Below are 22,921 nucleotides of genomic sequence, written 5' to 3' on the forward strand. Positions count from 1 at the left end.
CCAAACAAACAAGATAAACGATCGACCCTAGACACGACTGACGCCCTCAACCCAAACTAAGAACTCCACCGTCCATTCCCGCGCCATCCATCGTGCGCCAATTAACATTACCACATCCATTCGACCTCCATCTACCGCCTGACCTTAAAATCCCGAAACGTAACCTTCTGATCCGTAACATCGCTCCCACTATCACAGCCATCCCTCGGACTAACACTCGGCGTCGCATTCCCATCCGTCAGCGCAAAGATACCCATAACCGTGCCCGTAAAATCCCTCGCACTCAACATCCTCGTATCCACCACATCAACCTGGTTCCACCGCCTATCTCTTTCCGGATCCCGGAACTCGAGCGCATACCGCTCTTCTGCGGCTATGATGCGGAGGTCGACGGCGGTAGAAGAACGGGAAACGGGTTCGGGGTAGGAGGCAGTGTATTCGTAGTCTTTGGATGCGTCGACGAAGTGGACGTGGATGAGGCGGGTGGAGAGGCAGACGGAGATGCTGGCGTGGCGGAGGGGGTCTTTGTAGATGGTCAGGCCGCCGATGGCGTTGGAGTGCGTGGCTTCGTTGTCGAGGAGGACGGTGGCTGTTGCGATGGTTGTTACGCTTCGTTGGCGGCGGGCGAGTAGGGCTAGGGGTGCTGATGCGGCGGAGAGGCTCGAAGTGGTGGGTGTGAGCGTTATTGAAGAAGCTTTCTTGTAGGGCCGTCGCAAGGGCTTGTGCAGGTATACGTCTTCGATGTGAGGTTTCAGTTGGCGGACGTTCTTGAGCAACTGCGCCGCGGCGAAACCCATCTGCACTGTGCGCGGTGTGCTGAAAGACATCTGCGGTTGCTCTATCGTTGGCCATTCATCCTGCGGCCATTCGACTGTTGTGAGAAAGGTCTCGCGACCCATCGGTGCTGACTCCTGGTCTCCTCGTACTCCTATAACTGCAGCCCACCATTCCCCGTTCACGTCTTGGAAGATCTCGCCGTGGCCGATATTCTGCACATACTCGTTTGTGCCATCTGCTGTCAGTACAGGATTGTGCGGACATTGCTCATATGGGCCCCATATGTCTTTTGAGCGTGCTATTGATAGCATGTGGTGTGCAAACGTTCTGCCTTGTGCTACAAGTAAGTAGTACCAGCCATCTTTCTTGTAGATGTGGGGCCCTTCGGCGTCGCCATCTGGAAAGGCACCCAAGATTTCTCGGGTCTCAGATAAGGGTTGTCCGGTATTCACATCGATCTCAAATTGCTTGACCGTGCAACTAGGCTCCCTCATGCGGTTCATCATCCATGAGCCTTGAATGTAGGCGCGATTATCGTCATCGAAATAAAGAGAAGGGTAGATGCCGTAGAACTCAAAGGGTATCGCATCGCTCCAAACATCGGACCAGATGTCTCTTGTATGAATTAAGAAGTTGTCTGTTCGCCAGTTGTTGCTTTCGGGGTAGCAGTTTGTACAGACGATGTAAAAGACGCCGTTGTGATAACGGATTGTGGGTGCGAATAGGCCTCCGGATGCTACCATGACATTGCCGTCATTGAGCGGCATGGCGGTTGTGACAGCATTGCTCAAGTCGAGTTGTGAGGATCTATTGATTGCGTTTCCTAGAACGCTTCAGCCGATGCTCACATCTTTGCAGTATGCGCACAGAAACGAACCAATGTGTTTCCAGTCTTGCAGATTTGTTGATGCATATATCGGAATACCTGGGAACAGATGAAAAGAAGAAGTTGCGAGATAGTAGATTCCGTTCACAAGGACGACAGATGGATCAGGAGCGAAGCCAGGTATGATGGGATTCCGGAACATGCTTCAGGCTTTCAGTGTGCACAGTGAGACAGCGAGACAGCGATCGAGAGGTTTGCAAAGTTCGGAGGATGACGCGACGTGGACTGAGTGGCGTCGAGCGGTTCCGATCGGAGAAAATTACCAATTGCGGGCTTGATAGCAAAGTGGATTCGGTGTTCGGTGTCGGGTTGAATTGCTACTGCCTTAAGTTGGAATCCCACCTCTGTCGTGCTGTATTACTCCATGGAGAAATCTGCGTCCCGTGTTTTGCGCCTCCGTTTCACCACGGAGAAATATGGAGCGCTATACCAAAAGCGTAACGGAGTCGCTCGCTCCACCGCCCATTCGGCTGTAATCCGCGAGCCACAATCCCCGGCAGTTGACAAATCGTGAGTAGCGCATATGCATGATTCGGGGGTCGCCATTTCGCCGTGGAGGAATTCTAGGCTACCTCGAACGCTGATGCGGGTGCAGACGAGTAGGTGGCTCCGCGACGCGAGCATAAGTATTGCGACTGCAACGACGTTTCCATGTAGCTCCAGCGCATTATACAGGTTGCGAGCGATTTTCTTTTCTGGCTTTTCGTTACCACACTGATGATGCTCAATATTGGAGGGGTCGGATGAGGAGACTGCCCACGACAAAAGCGCACCAATACGGACCAGGGATCACAAACGTTATCATGAAAGCCTAGGTCTTCGCGATCTTGGGCAGCGAAACCGAACGTTGGCTTGGTTGATGTGTCTTCGGGTTTCTCTCGGATCAGTGGGTCGACCATCTCGGAACGGATGTTTTCTCATCTTCCCGCTTCCGATTAACTATGGTTTCGAGCTTGCTTTGGTCGGCAGCATCATCCCTATTCCCGCATCCTTGGATCATTCGAATCGAACGACAGCTAACGGCGCCGTTGAGACAAGCGCATGCGATCGGCAAGTACCTTATGCTGCGATAAGTGTCGGTATGTTCATGGCTGCATTCGACGATGAGTGTATCGCAGACAAAATTGGTCGTCACGAGGTAGCCATTCTTGGTCGTTCGCATTGTATTGCTGGAATCTTCGTCCAGGGTCTCGACAGCTACAGTTTGCTGCTTTCATGCGAAAAGCTCATCGGCGCACTGGATACGGCTTTGGAGAGTCGCTCGCTTCCGTATGTGTCGCGGAAATCATGTCCGACAATCTGCGGGGTATGTGTTTGACTTGGTGGTGGGTTAATTGGCCTTGTTTCGTAGGTTGGGCGACAACACTACTCCTGCCAGGATGCCATGATCGTTGCCGGCCAATGGTCTTGCGTACACGCCGATTATGGTGAATCATACATTAGACGTGACTGGGGATGTCGCGTGCCCGTCCTTGCTCAACCACCGCTCCCAGTGCTGATGGCCACCATAGGCACGTTTCACCTTCCCGAGTCTCATGTATAGCTGATTCTTCACGGACAGCATGCGAAAGCCATGATGGCTCTTTGTAAGTTCAACGGGCGAGATTACGAATTTGTACCATTGCACAAGAAGTGGCAGTACAAGAGGAGGGCGTAATACGATCCGAGGGCGCGTCGTATATCGAACGCTTCGAAAGCGTGAATTTGCGCTGTACACTGATAGTACGTCTTGAGTAAACTGTCGAGTAGTCTAGAAGCCGCGATTATAGTTGAGCTCCTCGGAAACGCGAGAATCCAGTCTCGATAGCACATCCAAGAGGGTGAGGAACAATGACTTCGCACGCTCCTTCAGGGATGTGTTATCGGTCTCTTGTACAATGTTGAGTAGAGTCGTTCCCATGCGTCGAATCATTTGCACCTGCGATGCTGTCAGTGATACTGCTTGGATGAACATAAAGTAAACTTACGCAAGGTTCTCCATTAACTTGAAGGGACTCGAAGGATGCTTCTGATAGTATGCGGACCATGTCACTAGCGACATCGATCTTTCTCAACGCAATCCCGTATGCCCGGCCAGGAACGCCTAGGTGCTCAGCCACTCCACCATCGTAAAATCTCTGGAGCAGCACTAGCTTCAGACAGTAGTAGGTGACACATAGATTTACTCTTTGGATATCAAAGGCCCGTTGAATCCTGGCCACGGTTGCTGGATCAGATGTATTCGTGGTGTCCGGCACCTTCACATCAAATCGGAAGTGATCGATCATGCCGATGAACTCGAGGTAGTCAGTGATGACTATCGTGTGTTGAGGGCCAACCAACGCAGAGCCATCCGTAATGCCTTCGTTCCAAACATCCAGAGTGTCGAACTTGATGATTATGTCGGATGCTTTCGTCCATAGGTCTTGGCAAAGATCAAATCCCTGGCTGACCATGCTCTCTATATCGAGAGCGTTTGGAGTGGTCGAGTATTCCAGCAAAGGCGCGTCGGATGACGGACGGCGCCAGTACGATGTGGTTATTTTAGCCCCTACACAAAGGCGATGAAGCGATATTGGACGACTGATTAGGATGGATGCGGACCTGTCGACAGCATGGATCTGCCAGAAGATGTTCTTCAACAGATGTTCCTCCACTGGGTCAAGATTCTCGAATGTAGATTCTTCGTAGAGCCGCATTTCTTGTGTCAGGCGTATAGCTTCCCCTAGTATGTGCCAGGATAACCGCGTCTTTCCCATAGCACGCAAGGCGTTGGCATGGTAGAATCTCGTCACCAAAGCGGTATAGTCGGGCTGCTCGATATCTTCAAGATTTATGTCAAGTCAGCCAAAGTCTTCCTTTAGAACGTTGAGAACGTTTCACAAACCGTAATCTTGATGTAGCTTCAGCGTCTCGCGTGAGGCTGTAAGAAATTGACGTCCAATCTCTTCCCGCATCGGGAAAACGGACGCAGGTAGCATGAGAGCCGTGCACGCACAAATCGCTGTCAGGAGTGTGCGGTTACGTAATGACACGACATCTCCAGAATCGAGACATGGTGATTGCGATGCTGATGAGGGACTGAGAACGCCGTGGGCTCCATCACCTTCCAAGAGGGGGACCATGGCGCGAATGGACGGTTCGTGAACAGTGGGTGCTATAGGAAAGAGGTAATGCATGTACAAGGTGATCAACTGATCCGCAATGATATGGGGTGCAAGCCCCGTCTGTAGTTGCACGTGAGGTGAGGACTGTGAGCGTCTCGCCGCATTCGAAGAAGCGCCTCTTGACGTGATTGTCGGGGTTTGCGCTTGAATTGTGGTATTGCTAGAGCGGATATCGCGTTGATGCGCCTGGCCACCTGCAGCTGACATGGATCCATGATCATTAATTCTGAAGGTCGGTTGCGTGGTCGCATCTCGTTTGCGCTTTGGTCCTCTCTTCTGAGGTGCTATCGTATACACACACTCCAATCGAGAGATATGGCAATTTGAACATGGTGTAGATATCGCATCGCACTGACGGCGTTAGCGAAGTTCCTAGAAGTACTTTCTTTCCGTTGCATTTGCGTTCAATGTCTCACCCTGACTTTGCGACGTTTGCAGGCATCGCAGGCTCTTTTCGTGACAGGTGCGTTCGACCTGGTGGTGTCATCAGGCACGTTCACATCACCATATGGAGCGTCTGGAAGTTCGTCAAGAGATGTCATCGGATGTGTTGTCGCTCCGGAAGACTATAAGGCGCGGGCTGGATGGTCGCAGGGGTAAATCTCCGTGGAGAAATGAGGATGGGGAAATTCAAGATCTTCCGGGGTCGGCGAAACTTCAACGGTATACCACATTGAGCGATAGTGCATCCACCCCTGCACATGACGTCGCGACGCTGTTCATGCATCGCGACTTGCTGAAGTCCTTTTGCTGTCGCGGACGTCGTCAAGCATGAGTAAAAAGCGATAAGAGACGAATTGAGATCAATCCAGTGAAGCCGTAGGGGACGCTAGTTCCACATTCCTCTCTTCCAAGGTTCCTTACGCCCAGCCTCCCGAGCAGCGCAAAATGCCATCCCACGGTGCTCGTGCTGGCGCGATGCAATCTCTGCATCGATCTCCTAAATGAAGAGTAGGGCTGATGGAATGACTCTACGGAGTGTATGTAGAATGGTTTGATCTGATCTGTAGGTATTGAGGGTTTCGTAAAGGTCAAAGCAGAAGTTGCTAAAAGACCTTGGGAAGAACGTCTTGATGCTGCTGCTGACCTAGCTTTTTCTTCTTTTACTTTAATCATCATAGATTACGACAGTGAATAAACGATATCGAGTCCAATCAGGTTTCAGCAATGACATAACGAGGACGACGTAGGTAAGATAAAGCTGAAGGTAGTTCAGCTGTCGTTGAGCCAATCATCATCGACCAGTGACTTACCGAAGATCTCGACGCTGACATATGGAAGGGCCTCTAGGTCTGCAATTGTTTCTAGATACTATGCAAAGTTGCAATAGTTGCGAATACTTACAAACATTGCGAACAATGACTACCCCGTGGATAGATGGCACCATCTTATCACTGCACGTGGTCTGTTCAACACCGAGCGCGCCCACCTCCACACCCAGAGACGACGTTCCAGAGACGATGAAGCAAGATGAAGGATCTTCCAGCAGGAAATGTGTCTTTTTCGACTTGCTTCGAAACAACCACGACGTGACTGTTACTGTTTTTCGAGTCACTTGTTCATGAAGCTATCCTTTCGGGACGAGGCCGCATAAATTGCGACGCTATCAACCGTTGTGCATCGAGTCTGTGCCTTACGATACCCATACTATACTCCTTACTCAAGGAGGCAGGTCGAGGCAAATGAAATGGTACTGCTGGAGGGTCAAACCTCGTGTTGGGTAGCCGTTAGACTTTAAGCAATATTGACGCTTGTTAGATCCTACTTTCCCGAAGGAATGTGGTACGCGTACCCGTGCCGCAAGTTGATGTGCCGACCACAGAGCAAACCAGGGGGACGACTGGATGAAGAGTCGTATTTGTCGGTGGCGTGAAAAGGAGGGGCAACAGCGCGCGATGAGTACGTGCAGTGGATGATGAAACATGATGTTAAAGTACGGTCGCCTGAACAGCATTCCTTCCGACGAACAACAGGCCAGTGAACGGTAGCATCGAATGGAACGTGTTCCACCCAAGACGTTTCCAGATAGTATCATCGGCTGTGTGCTGGTCTCTTCGCTCCCCGATTACGACGCCACAGAACCCAATCTCGAGCCTCTCTTGTTGATACCAGTGCTCCCCATGCCCTTGTCCGGGTTGAGGTCTGGATTTCGACAGCCGGTCGTGTTGGATAGGATCATGCGCTCATAGCCGCACTGCAGGTCGCTTAATAGTGACATGCTCTAGCCTCAGAATCTTGCCGTCACCGTACAGGGTGAGCCTTCTCCTCAGGGAGGTAGTGCGTGTTTCAGCCTTCAGTATGAATGCAGTTGAACATGCAAAGCGATTTGAAGTCGGGGTCCGCCGGGTTTCCGCGCTACACAACCTATCTCGGTATTGCATGCTTGGGAAGTGTTCCTGAACAGAAGTGGGTATTTCGCATATGGTAAGAGGCACTGTAGATTGCGATGCCTTCCAGGTCGTTCGGCGCATATCTGCCATTGAGATAGGGGAGGAGTGATGGTGACGGCTAATGCCCGGCACGCTATGCTGGTTTGATCGCTAGCGCGGGCGGCTAGTGGCGTGCCGTTCCCGAACCTGCCCAGGTGCCAGGTGGAGTTCACACACTTTCACCCACGTCTGCGCCCCAACACAGCTCAATACCTGTCGCTATGCAGGCTCTGGCCCCCCATCTTCTGGCAAAGTCACATTTGCCGACTTGTTACTTTTCGCGTTAGAGCGTCATTGATGCCTCTACTATCACTGCATCGCCTATACTGCAGCCTTGACGCGACTGTGTGGCTCACGCCTTGGCTTTCTTTTATTATGCCCGAGGCTGAGCGTGCCTGGGGTAGCACCAGTCTGCGACGCCTCGCTGAGTACTATTTCTCGACAGCGTGGTCGCACAAGATCAGTAGCCTGAAAACCAAGGTGTCACGAGGCGGGCAGCTGCGGAGTGCACAGGCGAGTGTTGGTTGATGATCGGCCCGCCATACCTCAGCGTCGGCCAGACAGCTCTTCCCGATACACCTGCGCGAACCGAGGAATCTGATGGCTCTACGGGTTTCAAGATCACGTACAGCCAAAGAGTGCCCTGGTTTATTTGCAGCATGCAACCGTTATCCCAGGCTATGTTAATCGCTATCTAGCCAAGTTGAAGGTAGAGTTCTACCTGTCCTACGTGGATCCAGCCCTAAACTATACCGAATGCTGCTTAACACGCTATTTTGTACTTGTACATCGGGTATCTTACCGACACGTCACCAGATCAAGCATGCGAGGCTTGGTTCGCACCGTAACAAAATCGATTAGCGTTGTTCTTTTCGTGCAGCATAGCCAAACTAGGTAGGTCATCTAGGAATACCCCACGCGTCCATTGTGTCAGTCACGTAGGGAGAGACCGTCCGCGGATGAATCGCAGGGGTCGATGACTGGGAGGCCTAGCGCCGCGACCTTGAACCAATGTTGCTGCAAGACACGAAGACCTCCCCGAACAGGTGGAACGTTGAGACCTTCGTGGAGGGTCAATCTATCCAATGCGGTCAACTCATCTGCCCGCGACCGCAGCCTCAGGTCACCGAGCCTCATCAAATACCGACTGTGTGGCACGGTATCCATTGTCATAGCCACCTCTGCACAGGGGATAGTTTTGAGCATGCGATTGCTTTATCATCGAAGAGCCACTACCACAAGATGCGCACGATTCGCTTCTCTGGCGCCTTGGTGCACACACAGTTCAATGTTCTTCGGGAGGATTTTCAAACAGAATTGGCGCGCAACGACACGCATATTTGGTTTGCGGGCTGCCCGGTATACGCTAGGCTCGATGAAGCATGTATGTTCGCCTGTAAGCCTTCAGCCCCCATGTTTCCATTCAAGGCACTTCCGGCGCGATGGGTGCAGCATTCCCTGTTCATGCAGAGCCAAGCATCAGCTCAACGCCTAGCCTAGCAGCCACCTGCATCGCGGATACGCCTACAATGGAGTGGATCCAACCACCATCGTTCTTACATCAACCTAGTTCAGATTGGAGCTATCTGATCGCCCATCATTCTATATATTATGTGCTTCTCCATGTCTACTTCCGCACTCCATCCCACGTTCACAACATCACACAACACAATGTTTCAGCCTTCGACTCAAGCTCTCGCACCGTGCCCACCACAATCACCTCCTACCGAAGACATGGTCGTTGGGCCAGGAATCACCTTCTTATCGACTGGTTCGCACGGGGAACAAAAGCCTCGCAAGATGAGAGCTTCCTGCGACGCTTGCTCTCGTGCTAAGGTACACGATCTACCCTTTCATCGAATTGGAAACAGTCCCTAACGCCGATGCAAGGTCAAGTGCGACAAAGTCAGACCAATATGTCACCGATGCGGCACCATGAGTATCTGTTGCAACTACTCACCCTCCATGAGGTATGTCAGCTTTGTGTCCAGCCCAGCATTCGAGCTTACGCGTTTACAGACTTGGGAAGCCACGCAAGAACAGGAATCTTGACGGTTCCATCAAGCGCGAGATCTCACCAGCGGGCTCTTACGTCCCTCTTGGAGCTAGAATGGATCTACTCCCACGCGCCGCATTATACAAGTATGAAAGCTCTCCAGAACCGACAGATCCCTTTTACTTCGGTCCCCGTACTCCAGAGTATCACTATCAAGACGCATTCATCGGCGACACGTTCAGTAGTAGTCACTCTTCCGTGGGCTCCGAAGGTGTCAACTCGCGTGTCAACGCCTGGCCAAACGATGAACAGATGATGTATACAAACAACACAGAGATGTTTGCTCCAGTACCACAGTATGCTCCGCCATCCACGGCTTTCCATGGACACGTTCACGTTCGGTCGACTAGTATTTCTAGTCAGCCTGACATGGTCACATCGCTGGAGCGAACTCAGACCCCAGCAGCTATCAGCCATCAGTTTCTTGGCATGCCTGTCTCGCATGATACACAGCAGGAAAAGATCATGGCTTCTCCACCCCCCATGGCATCAGCACCTTTACCAACACCACCCGATTCCAACATTCTCCTGAGGCATGACTGTACTCAGTTCGCGTTCCAAATTCTTTGCAGCTTGTATGTCCCACCTGAGAACCAGTCTACTGCTGGTGACTTCAGTTCGCTCGACGGTCTCCCCGCTTCAGGGTCTGTACTCCCAACCAACATAGCCGCCGTCGACAACCTTTACACACTCTTGAACTGCGATTGCTCATCGAATCCCCACTTCTCAGCTACAGTCAACCTGGCTATTATGAAGATACTTTCCTGGTATCAAGCGATGGCAGGTGGAGATCTGCAAGGCGATAGCTATTCCATCGAAACTTACATGAAGACACTGTCGTACCAGCAGAGTTTGCGCGGTGCCTTGGACTCTGAGCACGAGCAGGTCTATCAAACCAACCTTATCCTTGCCGAGCTCTGCAGGATTGAGAAGCTTGTCGACAAGTTCTCTGAGCGATACTGCAACGTTACCAGCACAGCCGAGACAGGCATTGATTGCGGTGTGTATGTGGCTATGGAGGCCTCGCTTCGAACCCGCGTCCGCGATACCTTCAAGATAACCATGTCGGTCGCTCCGGAGAACGTCAAGCGTCAGATGGCATCACGAACACAGGGCCGTCTGCGTGTTTATACGGTGTAGCTTTCGTTCTTTCGCCCTTGAGGAGCTTCTTTTCCTTATCTAAAGCTGCACGATACTCCCGCTTCAGTGGGCGTGAGCGACACACGCCTTCCTCTAGCTGCGTCAACTCGAAACACACGTTTACTTCCGCCCGCTCGTTCCACAACCTGTATATACCTCCAATCGCCAACTTACAGATCGATTTCGGACGATACAACACAGCAAGTGTAACCTACCATCATCGCAATCTCATTGGTGCAGTTGTAATATATTACTTATCATGAACCGTGTCTTCATTTCCAGTACAGAGAAGTACAACTAACCCGACTTCGCTATCTATACCCATTTCTGGTTACCTTCTTTCTGCGTCTCGCTTCTTGATGCCTGACTCAACTGTTCTTTACCTCGTATGATCCCAAGCACTATACCACAGCGAGCTTGCCTCCGTTACCGGGGCACAGAGTCCAGAACCAGGCCGTCTTTTCGACACCAACCTCAAGCGGAGATCCTTTACGAACCTGTACGCTATAGTGTTAGAACTGCAGCAAAACGTGCCGCAATGCAGCATTACCGCTATTATGCGCGCGCCATTGGCAACAAAACGCCCCCAACGTCCAGGGATCGGGCAGATTGGTTGCATGTCGCTTGCGAGACCTTCACCCGTAGGCCGGGCCCACCTTCGAAGTATGCGCATGGGATCAAAACAGGCTATGCTGACTGCTCAGGTTTGTGAATTACTGGGCCGGGCGCTTGAAATGACAAGGTAAGTTTCCACTCGCACTTCGCCAGATCGAATGGAGGACGATCGAGGAAATGATGGTCCGTCATGGTTATGGATATCGACTCACCAAAGATGCGATTGGTGATGGGTAGCCCGCGTTAAGAACGTGCGCGACGATGGCTGGAGAGTAACTTCTGAGACTCGTCAACTCAGCCAGTCAGTCGCCCTGATGCCGAACAGCTATCACCATCATCTCGAAGAACTCGCCTCCCACCTCCTTCCACAAAAGATCACCAGGCCCTCCTCACTGCGATGTCGCTACATGCCAACACATGCCACGAACAATACCTGCCCGCGCTCCTCGCCGAACATCGTCGTGTCTCGCCGAACGCCCGCTCCCAACTACAGCTTCTGCAGGATGCGTGGGAGTTTACGCGCCACATACGCACACTAATCATAGCCGAACATAGCCTTACTGGATACTCACATGCTTTCGCCAATAGGGAAGGTGGGGAAGTGTGGAAGTGTGCGGATCGCAGGATAGCAAGGATTAGCGGGGCCGTTCCTGTACCCGGTAGTGTGTAGCGCTGACACATTTGCAGGGCGATCTAGTGCTGAGGCAGGTCAGCTGTTCAACAGTCCATCTTGCGAGGGGGGCAGTGATTCGCGTTCGAACAGAACATAGCCCAAGAGACAAGTCATTGTGATCCGGAAGCGCTGTGGTGGATGGGTGGAGCTTGGAGGCAAGCTTTTGCGGGCCGATTGTGATCGGTGCGGGACAGTCGCGGCGGGCCGATGCCGCCGCGTGCGCGCATAGCCACGCGCACATCTACCGACAGGAAAGAGCGCCTAACATTAGATTACCACATACACCAGGCTATCGACTCTACGATGAGAAAACATGATGACGCGTCGCACAATCTACACTCTCTCTCACCTCAGCCTTGGACGACCATTGTACCGGCACCCCACAACACGTTCTGAACCGCCCCAAAAGTGGTGCGGACACTGCCTTCTTCGGTACGTGGAAAGGTTAGTCTTACCACAACTAGCTGGGCAAGGCGTTCTGCTTGGATGCTCATTGGCCAAATTAGATTAATTGCATGTGTAGGATGTCGGCATGGCGGGAAGGATGGCGAACCAACGGTTCTATAGATGGGTTCTGTACCCACACGACGCGATAAACCAGGCTTGGAATGGGTCAATTAACACGACTAAATCTAGGAAAGTGGCTAAGCAAATATCGATACTTTGCTAACGACCCCAAAGCTCCAAACTAACATGCTGATGGCACGGAGGAAGGCAGATACTTTGATCACCCCGTTTCGATCGCATCTCTCATTCGCAATCCTCATTGGCCGTAGAGAAAAGCCTCTCTTATCATTCTGCATGACGACGTAGTTTGCACACCACATAAGTGCGCTATCTTCTCCGCTGAACCCGAACACGTATCGCGCGTCTAGTTATTCTAGTCTGAGCTCCTTTACATGTAAGACTACTACGGACACACTTTCGTCATTCGTGCGTGTGAAGTTACACTGAAGTCACCGCAATTTGAGCCATGTGGCTGCTCGCACGCCGGTGATGCGAAAGCCATTCCAACGGTCAGACAGGGCATCGGTGAGCGGTAGGCAGGGCAAGATCGTTACAAGGAAGCAGCCTATCTCCAAGGTTACATAAGCGCACATGTCTCAACGCCACTACTTGCCGCAACACCGATCAGTGTGGCAAGGTTGGTCGCGTCTTGCTCTCCTCTGGTACCGACGTTGAGAAGAACAGAAAGCTCTACATGCGGCAGGTAATTAGCTATCGAAGGCACTGAATGCACCACGAACTGATGGTGTTGCTCAAGTGGTGGCCGCAGAAGTGGCCACATTCTTTATCTCGGTGACGCACCGACAAAGCCACCGAGGAATGTCTCTCTGCTGCCAACTCCGTCTACTATCATCAGGTCAGCGGTCGTTCCCACGTGACGTTAGCTCAAAAGGGTATCAGTCTCTTCCTCATGCCTCAACCGGTTTGGTACTGGCGTTGATCGTCAAGTTCTGCATGCACTCACCTCGCCTATTCATCGCCGACAAATCCTAGCAGCTCGGCGACTTCTAGCACCCTTTCTGCACCTAGTGTATCCGCAATCACCGACATCCAGCTCATGCACCCGGTATACCTCCTCACAATATTTGCAAGCCATCAACGTCCAACACCGATCCACGCTCCGGCAGAATTGCGCCTTCCATCAGGATTCTAGAAGGTAGACACGTTTACACGGCATCTTATCCTTGACATTAGCGTATATCAAATTCTCTCTCGGCATGGAATTGGCTACCCACTATACACTCGGGTTCTACAAAAAAGCATACCCAAGCTCCTACGCCACTGTCGTATACGCATAGACACATACTGTGCATATGCTTGTGAATCGCGTGGTCTTGCTGCGGGGATTTGTCTCGATTCTGTCGCTTGTCAAAGGTGTTATTGGGCAGATACCATGTACGCACGAGGCGCGGTTTCAGATTTGTCCCTACGGGTGAAGTGAAGGATGTCATCTAGCCCGATACCGTGGACGTGCTTGAATGACGCAAGTGGTATTGACCAGATGCCAGTGCATTGGGTGCCGCTAAGGTGCATCACGCAGTACCAGTAGAATTCAGTCGACAACACCGCCATCGAATTACCGAGCCTGTTGATCAACCACGTGTGCGCCTTTGAACATGCAGTCAACACCCCACTCTTCGTCCAGACAGTGACTTAAGCAAAGCAGTGTAACACTAACATACAGCCACCTACCCATCACTTTTCCGCTACAAACGCCGCGGCAAATCCTACATACCACGTCCACCCCACCCAAGTATTTGGAATGAGAAGGGCTGCATACAGGAGACCCATGCGTTTCTTCAGACTACGCGACACCCGACGTACAGGGTGAAGCGGTATACCACCTCCACGGTAACCGATGCCATGTCGGCTTCCCGTTTTGAGAACGCGTGCTTTGGCTTGGAACAGAGATCATCCGCGGCATGATCGTCAAGCCACCAACATCCCCTTCGTGACGACTGCGTCCGCCTCCGTGTGAAGGGGACAGACAGCTCGATTCCCCTATATCTAAACGGCCCCCAAATTTGAGAAACATCGTAGCTGCTACTTCCGCGGCTTTCACGTCCCGATCTAGCACGCTCGTATGATGCCAGTATGTCACTGATGTAACCTGCCACCCCCCTGCCCTCCATCTTCGATACCCCCATCCTCGTAGCCCCCATTTTCGAAACGAGATGGCGGATTAGGATACCAGGAAAGTGGCTGGAGACGGCGGATGTCGGATCCGAATTCAGAGAGAGCGAGATCTAGAGCGACGCACCAGCGCAGTGGCGATCTAGACTAATGAAACAGCGAGAAAGGAGCAATAACCAAACCCACGGTAGCAGTAGAATGCTTGAAACGAGATGTCGCACCTAATCCAGCTACCTCTCCATCACGTTCAACATGTCGCGGACACGAAGACATATGCGACACAGACGGAACCCTAACTGCGCTAGTAAAAAAGCCGGGAGATGTAAATCATAGCCGGCGGTGACGATCTTCTCAAAATTCTCGCAGTACTTAACATGCCAGATCTAAAGTCTTGCCCTGGGAGTGAGATGTGGTGTAGCTATGCAATGTTTAGATCTAGCAGTTAGGCACTGGATTCATTTTGAAACAGGAGATGAAAACGTAGACGTGAGAAGAGATATTACTATTAACTCCCTCCTTCTGGTCGCTGTTGCCATCGTACTTGACAAACGCCTTCGCTGAGCCCCTCATGTACTCATTCATGCGATATCATGACATGCGACCCAGCCATCTAAAACCGAAGTGAAGCGAACATGAACAGACTTAAAAAAGAAGAAGAAGAAGAAGAAGAAAAGACAAAATGGAAATGAAGCGAAGAAGTGAAGAAGTGAAGAAGAAGTCGAAAAAGCGAAATTCGGTATACATGTTCCACCACCCATCTCCAAAACCCCTCCCTTAATCCGCACCCTTTCCCTTCCCATCACCTACTCCCCCAACCCCAACCCCAACCCCAACCCCATGCCCACCCACATCCCCATCCTCCGTAGACACCATCTCCCCATCAATATCCAGCTCCGCCACCAACTCATCAGCAGGCGGCACACCATTCGACAACACAACACCCTCACTTGCCACATCTTCCACACCACCCGGGCCCTCCTCAACATCCTCATCGGTAATATCATCCAACAGTCTACTTTGACCGGAAAGCGGGTCGGAAAGCGGGTCGGAAAGATCCATAGGGAGAGGAGTATGAGGGGCGTTTATACCGTTGATACCGTTGACCATACCACCGGCGTCTCGCAAGCCGTTCGTCAAGCTACCATTCGGAAATCCGTTCGGGAACCCAGCATGGTCAGAGGGGGAGATGGACGCAGGTTTCGGCGATACCCCAATCCCCAACTCCCTAACACTCCTCTTCATACTCTCCAACCTCGCCCTCTCAACAACACACATCCTCCTCGCCAAATCCCTCAACGCCCTCCTGCCCATCTCCACCCTACCCTCCTGCCAACTCGCCAACTCCTGCGCCACAACCTGCTGCGTATACCGCAACTCCCTGCCCAAATCCTCCAGCTCAACTTTACTCTTATCCATTTTATCCTGGGCGTCGCGCTGCACCCGACTGCGCGCGTCGTCGAGAAGACCCAGGGGCCAGCGGTCAGAACGGCGGACGGAAAGGTTGTGGCGATCGATTGCTTTCTGTGTGGCTGACATGGAGGTTATGAGCGTGGAGGGGCGGGATAAAGCTGTGAGGATGGCGGTTATGGTGCTGGAGATGGCGTGCATGGAGTAGTAGAAGCCGGACATGGGGGATGCGTCGCTCTGTTTAAGCGTCTGGGTGTACCGGTCTAGCGCTTTGAGATGCTTAACCGGGAGGAAAGTAAGGGAGTGGAGAGCTGTGTTAGCGATTTTAGCAGCGTCGTTGAGGTCCGAGGATGCGGAGCGGACTTTGTTTGCGCGACGCAGGACGGAGCGCGAGGCGTGGTGTAGGGCGCGCACGTTTTCGCGCATGTGCTGGACGAAGAGCTCCACTTCGCGCACGTCGTAGATGGGCGCGTATTCTTCGCGGAGGCGCTCGACGCGTAGTTCGGCTTTGCGGGCTGAGCGCTCGGCGAGCATCGAGGAGTCGATGTCGGGGACGAGGAAGAACTCCCATACCATTTCGTGGGTGGAGAATGTGGGGTGGCGGAGGAGGATTTTGAGGAAGGCGTCGAGGCGGAGTTGCATGTCGCGTAAGATTGACCGCGATGGTCGAGAGGGTATCAGGTATGGTGATGCTAGATTTTGGATAGCGGGTAGCCATGAAGCGGGGTGTTCTTGTGCGAGCCATTTCGCAAGGTTCTCGAAGTCCTGTGATGATCTACGACATGTAGTGACGGTGATGGTCTTGTTATCGTTTGGCGCTCCGGACTTCAGCACAAGGCGTACTGTTCCGTCTTCGACGAAGAAAGACCGAACAACAGTAGTTGTGCGGCCATCCGGACCGGCTTCATTCGACAAGAGCACCAGGTCGTCGATACGGTTCCGAACATCGTCGTCCTTAGCGAGCTCTACAGCGGTGAGACCACGAGCGTCCCTGTAAGATAGGTCTACTCTTGGGTCTTGGAAGAGCACCCGTACCATATCTGTTCTACCGTATTTACTAGCTACCATGAGTGGTGTGAACTGCCGATCGTTTGTTGCGTTGGCGTCGGAATCACAGCGGTACAGCAGCTTTGCGGCTAGCTGAGGGTCAGTAATGATGTGAAGCAGACTGTTGCCCTTGTTGTCGACGTGCTCATCGAGGTGTAGCGGTTGTCCATCATCTTGGTCTTGCGTTGCGGCAAGTAGTGCCTTATCTACCATATCATGGTACTCGTCGTGATCATACGATCTACATAAAGCGAACACTGGTGTTTGGCCATTCTTGTCCTTCAGCCGCCAAGGAAGAAGATGTCCAATGCGGTCGATAAGTCGAGGCTGATTGAAGAGATAATGCGCTACACATCTACCCTTCGCGTCTGGTTTCGAAAGGTATTCTTGCAGTGCCTGAGGGCTCGGACTATTGTCCAGAATGTAGTTGAGGATGGTGTCCGTCGTCCTGGCGTGGCCCAGTTGAATGGCTGCACTCAACAGATTGGTGCCTTCATTGTTATAGTCCTCGAAGACAAGAGAGGGGGTATAGTACTCAGTAAGACTGAGCAGGTATTGGAGGGCCTTGTCCTGTCTATTCTCAATCGCCATCATCAGTACTGACTCGCCATCAGGCCCTTGAGTCATGGTCAGCTTTTCTATCGAAACATCGCCTTCGATGGCGCTGACGCGGGAGTCGAGAGTTGTCCGTGAATGGTACGATCGTGCCGAGCCACTCGACATACTCCTCGTATCTGTGATAGAAACTTTCTTCTTCATCTTCGGTCTGCCGGGTAGTGGTGGTGTTTCCGCGCGCTGGAAGGGGAAGATGTGCGCCAAAGGGCCATCTTCATGCGCACTCCTTCCGCGAGATGGACTTCGCGGTCGTAACGAGAAGTCGTCGTCACCGTTCAAGGTCGTGCCTGCTACGGAATGCAGATCTGATAAACTTGCAGCAAATCTGACTGGGCGATATCTCGGTGGGGTTTGGCTTCCATCTGAGAAGCTGTCCAAATCTGCGTTGAAAGATCTATCGGGCTCCAGTATCCCTTGCATTGTCGCAAGGTCACCAGATTTCGTGGCCTGCCACAATGCCCTGTTTCGCCGACTTGCTCTTCGCAGGCCGCCCGAATCTGTGGTGAGGTATGAGAGGACAGCCTCGAACGTGCTGAGCGCATAGCCCATCTCTCCACTCTCGACATCATCGATGAAGATGAAGTGCCGCATGTACGAAAGCCGCGCCTGCAGATGTCGTACTGGCGCCCTTATCACTACTATGAGCAATAAAGAAACGAGTGTATCCGCGTTGATAGTGAGAAGATGATCTTGTTTCTCCGACATTGGCTCCCCGTTTGTCATAGTCCTCGCCTGCGATTCATCCGGCATTGTGATGTGCTTCTGTACTCCCAGGAGTATCTCCAACATCTCTTGCGGACTGCCTGCGACACCCATCTTCTTGAACATGTCAACAGCCTTCGAAAGCCGTATAGCTAGCTCTTGCTTGCCCTTGCGACCATGGCCAATGTCAATTCCGACTTGCGATATATCAATGTCCACCATCTGCCGCGTGCGGCGTTCGAGGTCCTTGTCTTCCAGAAGCCGTATCTCTTGTATCCGTGGGAAGAGGATGGTATGATGTACTTGCTCCGCAATGTATCGCTCGATCATGCGCTCAACAATTGGGCCAGTCAAGTCGGTTGTCGCGCCCAGTAATGACAGCTGCTGCTTGTCCACCATCTGGAAGAGATCAATGGCCGCTGTCACTGCCGTCTCTAGCGATCTCCGCATCTGGTCCTCCTCGTCGCTGATTTCTAGATTCGACACAAAGCCATTCGGGCCGTGAGACATACTGCTGTGCAAGGATAAAGGCGTTGTCTCTGCGGAGGATACCGATCCGCGTCGCCGTGAACTCATGGACGAGCGCCGTGATCTCTGTGATGGTGTCGCCGGCAAGGGCTTCTCTAACTCCTTGCCAAACTCTCTGAACAGCCTCTCCAGACCGGGTTGCATCTGGCGCGCGATCATGGGGAAATGGTTCAACAGGTCGCTGAACGACTTGACCTCCTTCTTCCGCGGCATCGACGAGCCGGCACCTCCAGGCGGGCCCGCTGCGCCTGACGGCCCTGCAACTGGTCCCACATCTTGTCGCGGTCCTAGTGTAGCCGGTATTATAGGGTTCGCATCGAAGGTGCCTACGAGGGGTCGCGATATGAAGTATACGAGCCAAGGCTGCGCATCGAAAGAGTCGGGATAGAATATGGTGTCGCTCAAGAGCTGCGCTTGGTTGAGTGTCTTGAAGCCTGCGTCTCGATTAGCATCCAGACGTCATCCCCTCCTGCGATCCATGTCTGCGCACCTTTGTTGCTGTAGATGAAAGCGTCCTTGACTATCACCGTCCGGCCATTCGCGGTGGTAAACTGCTTCGCCTTCCCCCGCGTCTCTCTGAAACTACCAGAGTCCTTGACATGGTTGTTCGGCCCCACTCCGCCCGGGACGCGCAGCACATGGCTTGCGAGGAAGTCTTCGGAGCCGCTGAGGTCGATGTACGAGGTGTTTGATTCTTTGTCGCGCGATGTGAGGAGGACTTCGGTGGTCGGGACGAGCAGAACCTATATCAAACAATGTTAGTACTTGGGTCTCCCCTATACTCGCAGGTGTCGTACGTGGTGCTGGGCTGGCTGGCACTGGCTGGGGAGTGCACTACGGAAGAAGGCCCGTAAGAAGGGATTCAGCACGGGAGGCATTCAATCGACATTAACGAGGCTCTGGGGGTATTTCGGCATGCGCAGAGCATGTGACCTGGCGAATTAGTCGCGCGATCAGGTGTAGGCGTCGGAGGCGTTGTAGTCGTGAATAGGAGCCTGGTGCGATGGTTCGGAATGCGATGGATGGCGACGGCGTTGGCGCAGCGGTGGGGATGTTTACGGCGGTTGCGCAAGGAGTGGAAGTGATGCGAGCGGCGAGGCTGGCACACAGACAGGCGGGTGATAGCAGAAGGTTCGCAAACAATTGGGATGATGGCTGATAGCAGCGTCGCCAGAGCCATTGGCTTGTGATGGTGATTGCTGCTAGCTGGGAGCGGCTAGCGCTCGACGCGACTCTTTCGTCATCGCTCCCGCCCTTCCCCAGCTTTGTCTCACCACGCCACGTTGGCACCAAACGGTAAGGAAACACTGTTGGACGCGTAAGAGACTCCGAAACGCGCTTTTGACGCATCTCCAGCTATCCAAATGTTTTGTCTTCCATCTCAAAGCGCGTTGTCACTGCCCTTGCGCCACTGCTGTGGCTGAGATGTGGCCACACGGTACGCGCACTGCCGGCAGGTAAAAGCGACCGAAGGCGATCATTCATAAGCACTACTATATGACAGGCATTGCCTGGGTAGATCTTAATGTGTCACCTCTCATCTTCCGGCTTATGAGGGGCGGTTTCAAGGGCCTCTCACACAACACTTGCACAACGACAAGCAATCAAGTGCGCATCATCGCATTTTCAAGTCGAGCGATAAGAATGGGTATCGGAAAAAATTGATCTATTAAAAGAGGGAAGAACGCTTAAGTCTACTTAGACGACTTCTTACAAAGCTTCGTCCCATAATCCAGCACACTCCAATTCTCCGTCCCCGGCGTCGTCTCCGTAAAAAACACACCCTCCGGATCCCACTTCTGCCTAATCTGCAACAACCTCTTATAGTTACTGCCCCAGTACGCTTCTTGCCAGTTAGGCTCATTCAAATCCCCCTCGTTCACATAACTCGCCCCATTAGGACTCACATCCCTCAACCTCTTACCAAGAACATTGGTGTTGAAGTTCTCGCGTTCCTTCTTAACCTCCCACGGCTCCGTCCCCGTCATAAGCACATTCGTGATGACGAAGGAGCTGGCGTTGCGCCAGGTGGGATGAATAGCGTTGTCGACGACGGGATACGCACGGCCGGGGTTAACAATATGCCCGACGTTGAAGCCGAGCTGCGTGGGTTCAGGCATCGCGGCGTAGATGAGCGCATCTGCGATTTCGTCGCCATGGGCCGTGATGTCGGACTGAGTGAAGAGGCGGCCGCCGACGATGGATTGTTGGTTCGGGGGCTCGTCTTCGAACATGTCGATGTAGAATTCGAAGAATGTGGCGAAGGCTTTGGTGTGCGTGTCGTAGGGGACGCCGGCGGCGTCGAGTTGTTCGTATAAGGGTGCCATGACTGCCTCGAGTTGTTCTTTGTTCATCTTGGGGCCGACGAAGGGCGCGATGTGCAGGCGTTGGGGGCCGGGGCCTACTTCGAAGTAGACGAACATGCCGTGCGAGCTGTAGTGGTTGGCCAGGTTGTGGAAGATGTGGACGCCCTTGGCAAACAGCTCGGTGTCGTTGGTGTGGGTTGAGTTGATGTTGAGGATAGTGCCGGCGGTGGGGACCTCAGGGAAGGTCTTGACGGTGATGGCGACGACGACGGCGAAGGAGCTGGGGCCGCCGCCCTTGAGAGCCCAGAAGAGGTCGGAGTTTTCTTTCGCGTTGGCGGTTACGTATTTGCCTTCGGCGGTGATGGCGTCGAAGGAGAGGACGTTGTCGGCGCCCATACCGTAGATACCGGTTAGTGGGCCGTGGCCGCCTCCTTGGATGTAGCCGCCTCCCCAGCCGACGGTCGGGCACTCTCCTCCAACGATGACTACCTTGGGACTCTGGTTGAAGCACTGTCGGTATAGCTCGCGGCCCTGGACACCAGCGCCGACAATAGCTGCTGTGCCCTTCCAGTCCCCAGGTCCGGTGTACTTCTTCAGGAACTTGACGTCTCTGAAGCTGTGGGTGTTGATGATGAGCGAACCGTATCCGGTCGAACGGCCCCTGTACTTCTGTCAGTTCCGTCGTGCTTCAAGAGATAAGAGATTGTCTTACATGAAGTCGTGACCAGTGTTACGAATGATCAAACGAAGGTTGCGCTCTCGAGCAAAGTCCACACCCGCTTTGATCTGATCCCTCGTAGTCGCCATGATGACGTACTTTCCGTACATGCCTTGTGTGCAACTACCCGATGGGTCGTCCGTCGGCATGCAGGTGTTGTTAGTTTTGAACGGCCAGAGCTCAGCGATGGGGTGGTCAGTTCTAGCATTGCATTAGCTTCGTCATATGTATTCCCCGAGAAAGTTGCTCATACAGCCATTGCTCATTTGCCCAGTTAGCTTGAGTATCCGCACACTTCGCCGCATCGTAGACGCTAGTCCCGTTTCCGAAGTTGGTGTAGCAAACGGCGCCTGGAGGTATGGCGAGCTGTAGTGCGCCAGAGACGGTCTGGTTGAGCTTCGACCAGTCCTTGTTGGTCGGCCAGCAGGAGTTGTCGGAGTAGCATTTGCCTGGAGTTTAATAGTCAGCACACATCCCCATGAATTGAAGAGCGGATATCGCTTACACTGGTAGTCAACGCCATCCACCTTCTTGACCTCACCAATCCATTTGGCGCCCAAGACACCATGGGTCGCCAGCAGGAGAGGAGCGAATAGTGAGAAGCGACCCATATTGACGAAGGTAGGAGGGTATGCAGAGTCGATCGACTGTCCACAAGGTACCCATGGGCTTGCCGTCTATTTATCTCAGTCATGGCCACAAACGCTTCGCAGTTCCCTAGACAGCCTAGCGCACATTCTCGGAGAAGCTCTAGCCTCTGTCATTAGCAACACGGTACGCCCTGCAGCAAACACTCATGCTCTGAGATTGGCCTAATACTAGCAGAGCGCAAGAGGTAGTACTGCTAGTCTGCGTACCGTCTTCCAGACCCAGGGTACCTGGGAATTCGAGCCGCACTCAACAGCGGCAGTAGAGCCCCAAGAGGTAATTAATTCGCACTAGAACACATCGTCGGTACCGGGCCGCTGGGAAACACAAATGAGTTGGCGTCTTTGCGGCGATCCTATTCACCCGGATAATCTTGGGGCCCTGGTAGACTGCGCGCCAAGACAACGGTGCTTGTATGGCTCATTCTTTTCGCCACGTTCCAGATATCTCATGAACCTGCATCTTGTGATTGCCACGATGTTGATGTTGGCGAGGCTGGCAAAACTGCCGTAGCGAAACGCTGCACGCGGGCTCACGTCCGGTGTGCGGCTCGTGTATGTAGTATTGCGCCTCGTCTAGCCAAGCCGG

At 52.9% G+C, this 22,921-nt stretch overlaps 5 protein-coding genes across 5 annotated transcripts; 1 reads left to right on the top strand and 4 right to left on the bottom strand.

Annotated features, from left to right (window-relative positions):
• Positions 1 to 131: 131 nt before the first annotated feature.
• On the bottom strand, positions 132 to 1,805 carry J4E86_011149 (uncharacterized protein; the record flags this gene model as incomplete). The annotated part of the gene is made up of 2 exons (XM_051451643.1): positions 132 to 1,600; positions 1,655 to 1,805. 2 exons carry the CDS (start codon positions 1,803 to 1,805, stop codon positions 132 to 134), a joined length of 1,620 nt encoding a protein of 539 aa, XP_051297182.1.
• A 1,608-nt stretch (positions 1,806 to 3,413) lies between these two features.
• On the bottom strand, positions 3,414 to 4,259 carry J4E86_011150 (uncharacterized protein; the record flags this gene model as incomplete). The annotated part of the gene is made up of 3 exons (XM_051451644.1): positions 3,414 to 3,581; positions 3,631 to 4,193; positions 4,247 to 4,259. 3 exons carry the CDS (start codon positions 4,257 to 4,259, stop codon positions 3,414 to 3,416), a joined length of 744 nt encoding a protein of 247 aa, XP_051297183.1.
• Positions 4,260 to 9,203: 4,944 nt separating this feature from the next.
• J4E86_011151 (uncharacterized protein) lies at positions 9,204 to 10,434 on the top strand (the record flags this gene model as incomplete). Its single annotated transcript, XM_051451645.1, has 2 exons — positions 9,204 to 9,208; positions 9,258 to 10,434. The coding sequence occupies 2 exons, from the start codon at positions 9,204 to 9,206 to the stop codon at positions 10,432 to 10,434; spliced, it is 1,182 nt and encodes a 393-aa protein (XP_051297184.1).
• Positions 10,435 to 15,136: 4,702 nt separating this feature from the next.
• On the bottom strand, positions 15,137 to 19,539 carry J4E86_011152 (uncharacterized protein; the record flags this gene model as incomplete). The annotated part of the gene is made up of 3 exons (XM_051451646.1): positions 15,137 to 19,095; positions 19,152 to 19,404; positions 19,459 to 19,539. 3 exons carry the CDS (start codon positions 19,537 to 19,539, stop codon positions 15,137 to 15,139), a joined length of 4,293 nt encoding a protein of 1,430 aa, XP_051297185.1.
• An 816-nt stretch (positions 19,540 to 20,355) lies between these two features.
• J4E86_011153 (uncharacterized protein) lies at positions 20,356 to 22,296 on the bottom strand (the record flags this gene model as incomplete). Its single annotated transcript, XM_051451647.1, has 4 exons — positions 20,356 to 21,628; positions 21,680 to 21,886; positions 21,939 to 22,134; positions 22,191 to 22,296. 4 exons carry the CDS (start codon positions 22,294 to 22,296, stop codon positions 20,356 to 20,358), a joined length of 1,782 nt encoding a protein of 593 aa, XP_051297186.1.
• Between the last annotated feature and the right edge of the window lie 625 nt (positions 22,297 to 22,921).

This window comes from Alternaria arbusti, assembly GCF_024043155.1.
Source record: "Alternaria arbusti strain BMP 1465 chromosome Unknown scaffold_30, whole genome shotgun sequence".
In the NCBI taxonomy this organism is placed as follows: domain Eukaryota; kingdom Fungi; phylum Ascomycota; class Dothideomycetes; order Pleosporales; family Pleosporaceae; genus Alternaria; species Alternaria arbusti.